This window comes from Callithrix jacchus, chromosome 19 (assembly GCF_049354715.1).
Source record: "Callithrix jacchus isolate 240 chromosome 19, calJac240_pri, whole genome shotgun sequence".
Classification (NCBI taxonomy): domain Eukaryota; kingdom Metazoa; phylum Chordata; class Mammalia; order Primates; family Cebidae; genus Callithrix; species Callithrix jacchus.
This window is the reverse complement of record NC_133520.1, coordinates 17,777,955-17,792,758: the sequence shown is the minus strand read 5'-3', so window position 1 is coordinate 17,792,758 and position 14,804 is coordinate 17,777,955. Positions and strand designations below refer to the sequence as shown.

At 35.2% G+C, this 14,804-nt stretch overlaps 1 protein-coding gene across 11 annotated transcripts in view; it reads left to right on the top strand.

Moving 5' to 3' along the window:
- RCOR3 (REST corepressor 3) overlaps positions 1 to 14,804 on the top strand; it is a 60,908-nt gene that overhangs the window by 37,572 nt on the left and 8,532 nt on the right. For 9 of the 11 annotated variants that reach the window (XR_013529739.1, XR_013529738.1, XM_035281348.3 and 6 more), the window contains 2 exons: positions 940 to 1,017; positions 11,623 to 11,680. Coding sequence is in view for 9 of the 11 variants with exons in the window: in XM_035281348.3 (XP_035137239.1) it covers positions 940 to 1,017; positions 11,623 to 11,680 (136 nt within the window). In the remaining 2 variants the exon portion in view is untranslated. The remainder of the gene's footprint in view (positions 1 to 939; positions 1,018 to 11,622; positions 11,681 to 14,804) is intronic. The other 2 variants (XM_078356635.1, XM_078356634.1) reach the window with 1 other exon arrangement.

Below are 14,804 nucleotides of genomic sequence, written 5' to 3'. Positions count from 1 at the left end.
ATTTAGAAAAAATCATTTAGAATGTGTAAAACTGTGTTGCCATTTTTGTTAGGTTCCTGTCTCATGTGGTCATTGAAGTTTTTTAATGTTGTATTCCAATCTCCTTTTCCCTACAAGCCCTGTGGTTTTATTATGGATTTTGCATAGCACACTGACCTTTTCTGTTTTTTCTTTGTGTTTTTTTTTTTTTTTTGAGACAGGGTCTTGGTTTGTCATCTCGGCTAGAGTACAATGACACAGTCACAGCTCACCATAACCTAGTACTACTGGGCTCAAGCAATTCTCCCACCTCAGCCTCCCATACCCAGCTAATTTTTTTTTTTTTTTTTTTTTTTTTTTTTTTGTGGAGACCAGGTCTCACTATATTGCCAGGGTGGTCTCAGACTCCTGGCCTCCCAAAACACTAGGATTGTAGGTGTGAGCTATTGTACCTGGCTAGTTCAGTGACTTTTAATGTATTTGTCATGTTATAGCATAATTGATTTTACTTACCTCACAGGGTGGTTTTGAGAATTAAGTGATTTATTACATATAAAGGACTGAGAATGAATGGTGTTTTATACGTAATAAATACCTAATAAATGTTAGCTACCATCATCATCATTATTATTGGAAAAATTGTTATTTAGTCAAAACATGATAATGAGAAGTATTGATGGAATTTAATCTGTATGTTTGCCAGTTGTCTTTGGTTATAAAAGTTGTTGCTAAAAGATATTCAAGATCATGATATTCAAAGATACTGAGTCTTTTAGTCTGTTAGATGTTTAATTAGTTGATACATGTGTAAGTTGAATTAGTGACATGTCATGCCCTAAGTACTATTCTCCTAAAATAAAATTTAAGAGGGTTTTGGAATATATTCTTTTCACTTACTGAGTACTCAAAAATTTACTTAAGTACACGATCTGATTTACATTTGGGGTTATTTTGTTGAAGGTTCAGAATGCTAAGCAAGTAAACAGTGCACTTAAACAGAAAATGGAAGGTGGAATTGAAGAATTCAAACCTCCTGAGGTATGTTATTGAAGGATATATGTGATTAAGTATAGTGAAAACTTGTTTTTTCTGTTATTTGGTGTTCAAGTACTATTTTGGTCACATGCATCATTAATACTTTGAAGATTGTATAATATGGATAATTATGTCTCTTTTTTTATTTAGAGATCTTATGAGGCTTGGTTAATTGGTTTGTATTTAAGTTATTTATTTCTTGCCCTTAGAAATTCATAGTAAGCAACGTAACTGGGGAAAATAGTAGTAGGAACAGTGTATGTGAACCTAGAAGCTCATTGATGATCAAGCTAGTGTATTTCTGGGTCTTCAGCAGTGTTTGCTCAAAGCCGTTTCCTGCTTGTGTGAATTGGTAACACAGCAAGAAAAATACCTTGGAAAAAAAAAATTATTTTAGCAAGTTTTTATTTTAAGATAATTGTCTTTTGGCTCAATTTCCACTTATGATTTTAGTATTAGGACTTACATTCTTCTACGTAAAAACAAGGTATGGATTGACCATTTTCTTAAGTCTTCTATTTCAATTGAAAACTAATTATGTTTTTGCTGTTTGTGGTAATTACAGGTGTACTTATATTTCCTTAAGGTCCGATCAGGTCTTTTTCTAGGAGCTTCTACTATCTTTTTTTCCTCTTTCTTTTTAAGACTTCCATATTATGCTTCATATCCTGGATTTGCCTTTCTGTGTATGTAATAATCAAATAATCTTATTTGGTCTTATTGGAACTTTTTTTCCCCACAAGGTGGAAACTTAGGTTGACTGAAATATCTACAGATGAAATATATGTGAGGGACTATGGGGAGGCAGAATAGTAGTACTTCAGAAATAATATACCATATGCCATCTTAGTCATCAGTGTCTTTCAGAAAGGAAGACTTACGAAAAACGTTGTTTTTCATTGTTTTAAATAATCTCTTTCAAGATGGTTAGGTTATGGAAAAGAATGAAAAATAATACAAAGACTGATATCTCATTCCTGGCCCACAGGTAAACTGACAGACATTCATAATGATTATCTAAGGATAATATATTACAAAAGTTACTATTTTATTTTGTTATTGCAACAATTTTTTTTTTTTTTTTTGAGAGGGAGTTTTGCTCTTGTTACCCAGGCTGGAGTGCAATGGCGCGATCTCGGCTCACTGCAACCTCTGCCTCCTGGGTTCAGGCAATTCTCCTGCCTCAGCCTCCTGAGTAGTTGGGATAACAGGCACACGCCACCATGCCCAGCTAATTTTTTGTATTTTTAGTAGAGACAGGGTTTCACCATGTTGACCAGGATGGTTTCAATCTCTTGACCTCGTGATCCACCCGCCTCGGCTTCCCAAAGTGCTGGGAAAAAATTATTTTAATTTTGTATTATGTATTAAAAATTCATGAAAGCAAAGAATTTTATATGTCTATAATTTTGTAATCCAAAAGTTAAATAAAATACCACAGATATTAAAAACATTGTGAGAGTAGCAGGAAGAACTTTATGTTAACAAGTGTGAAAAACAAAACATGGAAATTCCTAGGAAAATGTGTCTTATCAAAATTGCCTTTTGAAAAAGAAAGAAAAGCTTAATAATTGATAATCATTAAGTAAAGTGAAGGAATAATTAACATTTTTCTCTCACAAGAAAATACCAGACGCAAACAGTTTTACAGAAAAGGTTTACTAAATTTTCAAGAAAAGGATAATTCTAATCTCAGATTTTCCTAAAATTACAGGACAGTCTCACTCATTATCTTTATATAAAGAAAGATGTGAAAGTCCAGTAGCATTTTATAGCTTTCCTATGTACTATCTTATTTGATGTTTATGTAAATCTCTACAGATAGATGAACCAGATAATATTATTTCACATAAGGAAACTGGAAATCAGGAAGGTTTACCAACTACTTCAAGGTGACCAAACTAGTAAATAATGAAACTCTGGCTATATCTTATCTTTTTAAAGTCCTAATTGGACTTCTCTATTAGTATATATCATGCTGCCTCTTACATTTGGAAGTTTTTGTATAATAGCAAAATTATATGTTACATTTCCACATTTTAATGCAGTTATTGGGTAAGAAGTTATCAAACATTTATTGTATTTTTTGATTTATTATAAAAACAATGATCAAAATAAAATAACCAAAATGTTAACACGCTACCATCCATACAATGAAGTTTGGGTATTACTTTGGGTTGATTTATTGAACTTATATGAGATGAAAAATATATGTTTTATCATCTAAAGAGTCCCCAGGATATATTTATATTTGTCATATTATTCTTACTGCTTTGGGGAGGAGGGCAACTTGAAGAGATGTGTTTCAGTTGACAGTTACAGTACAGAACTTGACGAATCAGGTAACCCATCTCCTTACCTTTATGTTAAACCATACTGAATTGAAGAATGTTAATAACTTTTGAAATAATTACAATAAGCCATCACATGAAGTAACTCTACTGAAAGTAAGCTGTCACTAAAGTGCTTTACTTATTAATTTGGTCGTATTTCTTACTTTCAATTAGGGAAAAAATTGTTGAAGAAAGTTCATTTATTTCCACAAGTATTTATCGATCAGCTAATTCATATGAGGCACTGTGTTAGGCCCTGTGAAAAGTGTGTGGGAAGGGGGAACACATAAAGATGTGGGCAAGATTAGGTGATTTTTTTTACACCTTCTTTTTAAAAAAGGAACTTGCAGTCTAGGTGTTATAAGACAAACTGATAAAAGTTGTGTGATAGATTTATAAGCAAAGTGTACAGGAATATAAGTGGGCATTATTCATTTTGGCAAGGACAGTTAGAGAAGACTTCTTAGAAGGGGAATACTGCAGCTGAGAGATTTTTTTGCACAGAGAAAAAGAACCAAAGAGGTCATTCTAGGCAGAGGGAGTAAGAGGAGCGAGCAATGGTTTGGTGTTGAACAGTACATTCAAAAATGTAAGTCTAATAGGGGAAAATTAAAAAGCACTTTTAAAAACGAATCAGCAGGTATTCCATGAGCACTTATTATGTTCTCATTATTGTGCTAATTAATTGCTATTGAGAATTCCGTGGAAATGTAAAACAGTCTTAAGAAGCATATTGTCTAATTAGGAGGCAAACTTGGATGCAGAGAAGGAATGAACATGGTATGTGAGAGATGTTAACAGGGTTGAGTAGGGGCATCTTTGTGATAAACCTAAGTGGGCAAGGTCAGGGCATAAAGTCCTTGTGATAGCCAGAAAGAGAAGTTTGCTTTGTAAACTAAGTCAAGTGGAAAGACCCTATAGTTTCTTTAGTACAGAAGGATGTAAAGAAAATTTTTAAATTTAGGAAAATTACATGGCGTTATACAAGATAAATTAGAACAGGGAAACTTTATAGTTGCTAAAATATCAAGCATGTAAGTCATAAATGATAAAAGGGTATCAGTAAGGTTGGGTATTAGTTATAGGAATGGAAGCAAGTAGTAAATCCAAAGAACATTGCAAGGTAGGAAACTATTAATACGTCTCCTTGAAAGTATTTGTGAGTATTGAGGGTGTCACTGGCATGTCTTCTGCTTTGATGTGTTTTGGATGAAAGTAAATGGGTAGGTGGAGGAAAGATTGATGAATCAAAAAGGAAGAAAAAGTATAACTGAAAAAGGAGTGCTTCTTGAAGCTATAAATTCCCCATCTATGGTTGTTTTCATGCAAAGGTAGATGACATCCTTTCATTGTAGATGTTGGATGGAATTTTTAGCATTGAGTAGAAAGTTTAACTTGGCGACCTTTTCTACCTCTTTCAACTCAGATAGTTTCAGTCTACCACTGATAAAAATGGGAAAGATGTGAAAACGATTTAGCAGGGAAAGGATAGAGCAAAAATGCTGAATTCACTAAGGATGTTATAGATTAGAAGGCTTTTTGGGAACTTTCATATTATTATATATTAGATTATTTTATATTATTATTATTTTTAAAGCAATTTCAGATGGGTATCTTTGTAGAAGAATATACTCTGTGATACCATCTAGCTAACTATACAGCTACCACACAGTTTTAGATTCCTAGATATATTATAATTGTCTTTAAATTAATCTCCACCAAGGTTTCTCGGGTTTAAAAGACAATGATTAAAATCAGTAACTTACCTGAGTCCTGTATATTTAAAATTTTGACCCTATTTTTTTTTTACTATTCCACCTCCTCTGCTTTCATTTTGTCACATACTGTTTAATCTTTCAACCATCCCTTCTGCATTTTTCCCCCTCCCGTCCCCTACCTTCCTCTCCTTTCCCCTCCCCTCCCTTCCATTTTACAGGGTCTTACTCCCATTGCCCAGGCTGGAGTGCAGTGGTGTGATCTCAGCTCACAGCAACCTTGACCTCCCAGGCTCAGGTGATTCTCCCACCTCAGCCTCCTGAGTAGCTGAGACCACAGGCAAACCACCACACCTGGCTAGTTTTTTGTATTTTTAGTAGAGATGGGGTCTTGCTATGTTGTCCAGGCTGGTTTCAAACTCCAGGGCTCAAGTAATCGCCTGCCTCAGCCTCCTAATGTGCTGGGATTACAGGTGTGAGCCACCACACTTGGCCCCTTTTGCATTTTTCCGCTGAGATGCCTCTTATAAAGGCACAGATTGACCACATTCCACAACTTTTAACTTCTGATTCCCATTGCCTTTTTCTGAGCTCTTGATATAGATAACTGCTCCTCTTTTTCTTCCTTTAACTTTTAAGAAGTTAAGTTTTCTTTTATAACTCTTCTTCTGTTACCTGGTTTGTCTTCTATACATATAGGCATTCTCCCAAGTTTTTGTCCTCAAAATTCATTTTTCCTGTCTTGGATACACAGTCTCATTATTTTACTGTGTTAAAGTCATATGTTCATTTAAATTACACAAATTCATCCAGACATTCAGTCAAATAAAAGAGAAAAAAAAGAATGTTTAGCAATAGCAAGTGTAGTAGTGCTGGCAATTCTGCTTACACTCCATTTATTGAGTGTATGCCCCAAAGTGAGCTGTGGTGAACTGGGAATTGAGAATCCACTAGTCAGTCAGTCTTAGTTTCTGCATGCCTCCTATGTATCTGTATGTATCTCTTTGAACTGAGAGAGACTGTGTGTGTGTGTGTGTGTAAAAACCAACACTACCCTAAATTCAAGCCAACAGCTTCATCTGTGGTTTAACTGAAAAGCTAGTGGTCCATTCCAGTGCTGGAATAATACCTGACTGTGGGTGTGTTGAGAGACTGTGCCTATCTCTGGCTACCTTAAAGACATTTCAAGAGTAATCTTGAAAATCAAATAAATTCTAGGCCAATTTTAGATCTGAGTAAGATAGATTCCATTGTTTTTTCTTATAAAAATTTCCCAGACTCTTCAAAACTGTGTTTTAATAAATGAATCTGATTTTAGCCTCAAGTGGAACCTGAACTCCACCTGAATGTCTTACTACCTCATTCTCAGTATATCCCAAATTAAATTAATCTTAGCCTTACCTTCCCACATCTCTCACATCAGCATTTCTTGATTTCTCAGAAATCAAATATCTTGTTTTTGTTTTTTTTTTGAGACGGAGTTTCGCCCTTGTTACCCAGGCTGGAGTGCAATGGCGCGATCTCAGCTCACTGCAACCTCCACCTCCTGGGTTCAAGCAATTCTCCTGCCCCAGCCTCCCGAGTAGCTGGGACTACAGGCATGCGCCACCATGCCCAGCTAATTTTTGTATTTTTAGTAGAGACGGGGTTTCACCTTGTTGACCAGGATGGTCTTGATCTCTTGACCTCATGATCCACCCACCTCGGCCTCCCAAAGTGCTGGGATTACAGGCGTGAGCCACCGCGCCTGGCCAGAAATCAAATTTCTTAACAGCATTGTCCCTCTCCCAGCTTTCTAGGATTAGTCTTATTTTAGTTATAATCATACCTTGACCCTTTGCCCCCCCAAAACAAAACAAAATAAAACACCTCCTCCACTGCGTGTGTGTGCACGTGTGTGTGTGCGTGAGTGGAGAACTTAGAAGCTGATTGTCGTTCTTTGTTTATACAAAACTACCTCAGAATCCAGTTTACCCTGTGCTGTCCAGCTTACCCTGTGCTGTCCAGCTTCTCCCTTGGGAAAAAGTATCTCCTGTTTCTCTTTCCTCCTTCCACCTCCTCCACCCCCCCCACCACTGCCTCACACCTTTCTGTTCCTTGTCCTCACCTTACTCCCCTCAGGACCCCACCCACCCTCTTTGAAAAGACAAAGCTCTGCCTACATAGAAGACTTTTATTTTAACCAAAGTTACTGTTGTTTACAGTGGGTTTGGGGGAAAAAAATGGCTTTCCCAGTCCTTGCATCAATGGGACACCACATTTCATAACTGTTTTTAGTGGTTAAAAAAAACAAAAGGAAAAAAATACCAAAAAAAACCTGAAGGACAAAAAAGGTGACTGCTGAACTGTGTGGTTTATTGTTGGACATTCACAATCTTGCAGGAGCCAAGAAGTTCGCAGTTGTGAACAGACCGTGTTCACTGGAGAGGCCTGTGCAGTAGAGTGTGTAGACCCTTTCATGTACTGTACTGTATACCTGATACTGTGAACATCCTGTAATAATGTCTCACATGGAAACGAGAAAACGCTGGGTCAGCAGCAAGCTGTAGTTTTTAAAAATGTTTTCAGTTAAACATTGAGGAGGAAAAAAAAAATAGGCTTTTCCCCCAAAGTATGATGTGTGAACCTACAATACCCTGACCTCTTTCTCTCTTGATTGTACAAATAACCCTGAGATCACCCCTTAGAACTGTTTTAACCTTTAGCTGCAGTGACTGCACTGCCACAAGTGTATATATATATGACTTTGTACGCACATACCCTCGAATCCCCACAGTTTGGTCCTCCTCCCAGCTACCCCTTTATGGTATGACAAGTTAACAAGTTGGTGACCTGCTAAAAGCGAGACACAACTATTTAATCTCTTGCCAGACGTCACCCCTTTTGGCTTGATGCTGTACAGGTCTCTCTAAAAAGTCCTTGCTGTTGTCTCAGCAGCCAGTCAACTTATAGTTTATTTTTTTCTGGATTTTTGTTTTGTTTTCTTTCCAATCAAGGTGTGAAAAAGTTCTAGGTTCAATTGAAGTTCTGATGAAGAAACACAATTGAGATTTTTTTCAGTGATAAAATCAATCTGCATATTTTTATTTCAACAATGTAGCTAAAACTTGATGTAAATTCCTCCTTTTTTGGCTTAATGAATATCATTTATTCAGTATGAAATTTTTATACTATATGTTCCACGTGTTAGGAATAAATGTACATTAAATCTTAAAAAATTTTTTTATTTAAAAATTTTAATTTAATGCTTATTAAATTTAGTGTGAACTTACCAACTCTGATTTTTACTACCCTTCCAAAAGTGAATGGCCCTTACCATATTTTAATTTAGTTAAATATCACCAACTTTCCAGGCTACCACTTCTTGCTGACACAAATCCTGTTTTCCCTTACACCTGGATTGCCTTTCCATTATTTGCCTTACAGAAGCTTTTCCTATTTAAAAACCCATCTCAGTCTCCAACCCTTCCTTGTTATGTTTCCCCACTTAAATCATCGTGACTTCTTTTCCTATCTTTAAATTCCACTGTGTACTCTGTACTTTTTAACTTTAAAGTTATTTGTATTCATTCATCTTCTGATTTGTAAGCTTTCTGAAGTTTACATTAAAAGGAAATGTCATAATACATGTTATTTTTCTTTCATTTTTTGTTTCCTTTTCATTAATGATACCTTTTCCTCCAGTTTCTGTCTTTCAGATTTAACAAACATGAATTGATCAACTTTCATTTGCTGAGGCAGTGTGCCAGATGCCTTTTTAGATATATTCTAAATATATCCTCATATTTAGTTGTATTTAATCCTTAGATTAACCTACAACATAGGTATTTTGCAAGTTGTTTATACAGAAGATCCTTGATATCCAAGTGGTTATTAATCCATGTAATGCATGGAGCAGCAGACATTACCAAACAAGAACATTGACTAATAAAGCAATCATTTATAAAATTAGGCTCTACTCATCAACTCCTCCTAAATAACTGTAGCTGTTATTTGTCCCATTCACTACATCATTATCCTTCTCTGTCACTCTCTTGCTAATACAGTGCAAATACAGCACAAACCAAAATGAAATTGGTTACTTTGCAAAAGATGAGAAACTTCCTGAAGTCTGTTAAACTGCAAGAGAATGACATTAGTCATCTACAGAATTGACAGATGAGTATCCAGCAGAATTAACCACTGAAGAAAAAAGTGATGACTCATAGGCAGGCACTTCAAAAAAGAATAATTTGAGTAACAAAGAATTAAGAGAGGCCCTTTAGAAAATTATTTCAATAAGCCTTTAAAACAAAATGACCCATTTTGTGACCATGTGAATTTCAAAGCCAAAGGATGTTGCACCATTGTATAGTCAGAAAAGATATGCCAAAAAATAAAGCATATTAAAGTTATTAACTATTTTTTTAAAAGAACTAATTTTTACAGGTGTTAGTTTCACATTTCAGGTTGAATTGCAATCAACCTTTTATTTTTTTTTTTACCATTAGTATTTACTATAAAATATTTTGACCTGTTTTAAATCAATTTCAGTACCACTTATCCTTGGGTACTAAGGGCCTCTGTTATCCACCTTCCACAGCCAAGGTAGCATCAGATTGCCTTGTGTATGAACTCAGTATAAGCTTTCTTAGTGTAAAGTTAGGTTCCCAATTAAAAATATATATTCCTTCTTCATAGAGTTTCTCCTCCATTCTTGTTACCCCCTTTTTGGGGGAACATATGTTTATAATTTTTCCTGTCTCCTTTTTCTTTCATTTTTTTAAACTTTTTTACATTTGGTTCACTCTTTTATTACTGTCTCTTTATGTCACTCAGTTTTTTCCTATTCTCCCCTTTTCTCTTTTCCTTTTTACTGTTTCTCCTTCGCCTCATCACCAGGCTCCTAACCTTGAGGCTTATCCATTGTCTACTACCTTGCCTGCCCTGCTGTACCTTTTTAATCTCGTCTGGAATACAGTGATTTGTTTTAGGCTTTTCTCTCCTTTTACTCTTAAGTTCTGTTTTTTTACATTTTCATTTCTCCTCTAATAAAATTTTTTTTAACTTTGGAGTTTTGTTTCATTCTTCATTCTGAGTACTAACACCTCTTTACTTTTGGTAAGAAAGTTAGTGTTACCTCTGTGTGCTATAGAAACTCTTATTGCTAGGACCATGAGTGAGGTAAGACCTAAACGCCCCTTCTCAAAGGAAGCCCTCTTTCTGTTTTGCCCAACATGCCCAGGTATTACACCAAGCCACTTTATCTTGGCAGTTCCTTCTACAAACCTCTGCACACTGGTGTAGTTACTTCTGTCCATCTACTGCCAAAGGTCCTTGATTTACCATTCAGTGGGTATACTCTAATGAAATCTGATTAGATATTTGTTCTTGTAATATTAGCATACTAAAAATCCTAAATTTAGAAGGATTTTGCGGGGGGTTAAATATTGGGCGGTCTTGAGAAAAAAAAACTTATCAGAATCACTTTCTGCTTCAGAAATTTGAAGAAATATTTTAGGATTTAGGCCTGTTTTCTAGTCCTATGCTAATTTATACCACTGTTATGGGGGGAGTAAGGATAGGTTCAGTCTTAAATATGAAGGGAAGAAATTTTAGAGCTATAGATCCTCTTTAAAGAAAAGGTTTTGGCTGGGTGTAGTAGCTCAACTTTGTAATCCCAGCACTTTGGGAGGCCCAGACAGGCAGATTACTTAAGGTCAGGAGGTTGAGACCAGCCTGGCAACATGGTGAAACCCTATCTATAATAAAAATACAAAACTGTCCAGATATGGTGGTGGGCATCTGTAATCCCACCACCATTTAGGAGCCTGAGGCAGGAGAACCAACTGAACCTATTTAGGAGACTAAGGCCGGAGAATCAACTGAACCTGGAAGGTGGAGGTTGTAGTGAGCCAAGATCACACCACTGCACTCCAGCCTGGGCATCAGGGGGAGAAAGTTCCTCACTTATGGCCAGAGGTTTGAGACCAGCCTGGCAACATAGTGAGAGTTCATCTCTAAAAAATTAAAAAAATTAGCTGAGTGTGGTGGGAGGTGCCTGTGGTCCCAGCTACTACTTGGGAGACTGAGGTAAGAGGATTGCTTGAGCCCGGGATTTTGAGGTTGCAGTGAGCTGTGATCATGTCACTGCACACTCCAGCCAGGGCAACAGAACAAGACCCTGTCTTTAAAAAAAAAAAAAAAGGAAAAGAAAGCCTCTTAAATGTTTAAAACTAGGCTAATATTAATATCTGTAATATGTGATAGGGATATTACAGTTGGAAAATGGGAGACTAATAGATTTTGTCATGTGTTAATATCTCTTATTAGAACATAAATGTGAATGTTTTTCCTTCTCCCAAATTGGTACATTTCCCTTTCATTATCTTTCTGCGTGGATAAAAGGTAACTCACAATATATATTTTTAATCTTTCTAAAAATGGAATCTTCAGAATCTTCATGAATCAGAGTTGTAGTAATCTCATGTCTGTGATTTGATGAAAAGTTAAAAAAATAAGCACTTTGGAAAATGTCTGTCTTCATATCCTCATTAGGAAACTTCTCTTTAATTTTGTAGTCAAATCAGAAAATTAATGCCCGTTGGACCACAGAGGAGCAGCTTCTAGCAGTGCAAGGTATATTAAAGATAAGCAGTTATTATTGTTAATAATTATTTGTCATGAAAGGTGACTACCCTAGTTCTTCCCTTCCTTTTGAAATTGATCCAGAAAGGGCTCTTGTGTTTATCACAAAGTCCTGGTGACCAGGAATTCTGTGTTGTATTTGTGGATGTGACATACTCAAGTCTATGTGCATTTTGAGTCCTGAACAGCACGTAATGTATTCTCAGCACTAAATAATTGATGGTAATGATTAAGCATGAAAAAGTCACCTGGGCTCTCTGTGCTTCTTTTTTATATTCCTGCAATTGGGTTCATTCTTACTATATATCATTCATTGATAACTCATAGTTAAAAGCATGAATGAGCTATAGTATGTTTCTGATTACTCTGTAAAATAATGTTTATCTGATAAATGTCAGGTATTGAAAATATTAACTACATGCTTAACTTTCAGTGTTTCATACTTCCCTTAAGAGATGTACCACTAAATGCTTAGAAACCTGACTTAAAATAGATATATTTTTAAAGAGAGACTTAAGAGAGATAACAAAAAATCACATACAGCATTTTAAATGCACTATTTCTAAGAATGTTTTGTTGAATTGTATGGCAGAAGGCTTTTTGTATTATGAACACCCATGGGCAACTGGGAAGCATTATAAACTTGGATTTTCTCATGTTTTAATTACTTAAAGAAAGACAAATTGTATATTTTTATTCGTTGTTACGGATCTTTTTCCTCTTTATGATAAATTATGTGCAGATCCAATTATACAATTTAAAGTTTGATCTACATTTTGTTACTTTCTGGCTGAGCACTTCTTTGTGTTGAGTGCTAATAGCTTTTTTATCTAGGTTAACCACTGTGAGAGAGTGGGGCCCCAGTGAAACATATAAGCATACCTTTTAAAACCTTGCCAAATAGTCTAAAGAGAACGTATTTAATACAAAAATGCTTTACAAGCATCATTCCGATTGATCATCATTCCAACTGATAGATGACTCTGCAGTTTGGATTGGAGAGAGTAAGAATTAGCCAGCCAGCATGATTTGAAAATGTCACAGGAGGATGCCAGCAGGATGATGTCAGCCCTTGCTTTGGCCTGTGCAGCATAGCATAGTCATTTCCTAAAGAATTGATACTATGACACAGGGTGCTGGATGTGCATTGAGCACATCTGTAATTGTAGAACTGAGTTTCTGAATGAGTTAGAACAAGGTTTGATTAGTTCATAATGTTTAAAAATAGCTGTTTTTAAATTAAACTCTGCTAATTTAAATTATTGTTTAAAAAATTAATGAGCATTTTCAGTGGCTGCTTTATATTCATTTAGAGCTATGGCCTACAGATTTTGTATAGTCATTTTGAATAGGCATTGTTTTATTCATGTAAAGCCTATATTTTTCTCTCTATCATCGTAGCCTGGTAAAAACTGCACCTGGTTTCCAGTGTTCAGTTGCTTGAAGATTAGTATATTAACTCTGTATTTTAGAGAAATTATCCCAATGAAAGAATTTTCTGAAAAGGATGTCATAGAAATCTAGGCTAATACTTCTCTGTACAGCACTCAGGATTTGATACTGCTCTACAGCAGTACTTTAAGTGAGAGAGTTCATTGAATCTTATGGCTGGGTTGGATATTCAAAGCTGCATTCAATGGAAGAACAGTGGTAATATCTAAATATAAAGTTTGAACTATATATGTAGACATAATTAAATATTAAAAGAATGGAATAGTCATATGTATAACCAAACATTTCCTCTGTGCTGAGGTATGTTCAGTATTATACTATGTACATTTAAAAAGTAACCCTTTAAGTAAGTTACACTAATACAACAGTTTGGAAGTACACATGTTCTCAGGATTTCAAAGGCACTTTCTTAATAATGTGTTAATGGTGTTAATGTCTCTGTTTTATTTTTATTCTTTGGATTTTTTTGTTTTCATTTGTAGGTTTTTGTTGTTGTTACATAAAATAAAACAATATAAGGACATTTGTGCCCAAAATAGCTATTTTAAAGAGAATTTAAAAGTATCATATTGTCTTATGTGCCCACATATTTATATAGTGCTCAGAAGTGTGTCTTATAAATAGTATAATCATGTAGTAATGTCCCTTGTGCCTGAATTTCAGTGCAGCTAAGATACGTAATTGCAGGGTCTTTTAATACACAGTTTACTATCTAGAAGTACTTCTCTTAGCAGACCGTTTTTTTTTTTTTAATCTTTATGGTAAACCTTTATGTATATTATTCTAATTTGATATTAACATGTTTTAATTTATATATCACTGTATATTCAAGACATTTTACACATATATTTCTGATTTGACACTTATTTGTTAAACGCTTTATCTGGCTCATAGTAGAATACTATTACAGTGACCTGCAGAAAAAAATGTTGACTCTGGTGCAATTAGTGAGATTTACAACTTTACTATTAAATAAGCTTTTTTGTTACAACTCTTTTTAAACCAAGCATATTAAGATCATTTTCTTTCCTAGGGCTTAAATATGTATTTCCCACCTTACTTTCCTGTTCCATCTACTCATACTGTTGTTAAATAAATGTTAGCCATTTAAATAAGTTTCCCTTCTTTTTCTGTTAATTAGAAGAGAGGGGAAACCATGCTCAGATCAAATAGGAATGTCTGTTTTACACTTTTGTAATCAGTCACTTTATTATGTTAATTCTAGTTCTACCTATGTTATAATTTTAATAGAATTTTTCAAGAGTCTCCAGGTAGGATATCATTAATACTGCTAATTTAATCCTCTTAAAATATTTGCCAGGAAAGGTACTTCTACAGTTTCTGTCATGTGTTCCAACCCTAAGTATCTAAATTTTTATTATGACCAATAGTGATCTTTCCCTATTGTGTTAATGGTAAAATATTCCTGTTGTAGCGTGTGTGTGTGTGTGTGTGTGTATTTTTTTTTCTAACCTTATAATGCTTTTAGAAGTTATCCTAAAATCCAACTTGATATTCATATGATAAACAGAATTCAGAAATTAAGAATTTCAAAAGGGGCTGGGCGTGGTGGCTCACACCTGTAATCCCAGCACTTTGGGAGGCCAAGCCAGGAGGATCACTTGAGGCCAAGAGTTTGAGACCAGCCTGGCCAACATGGTGA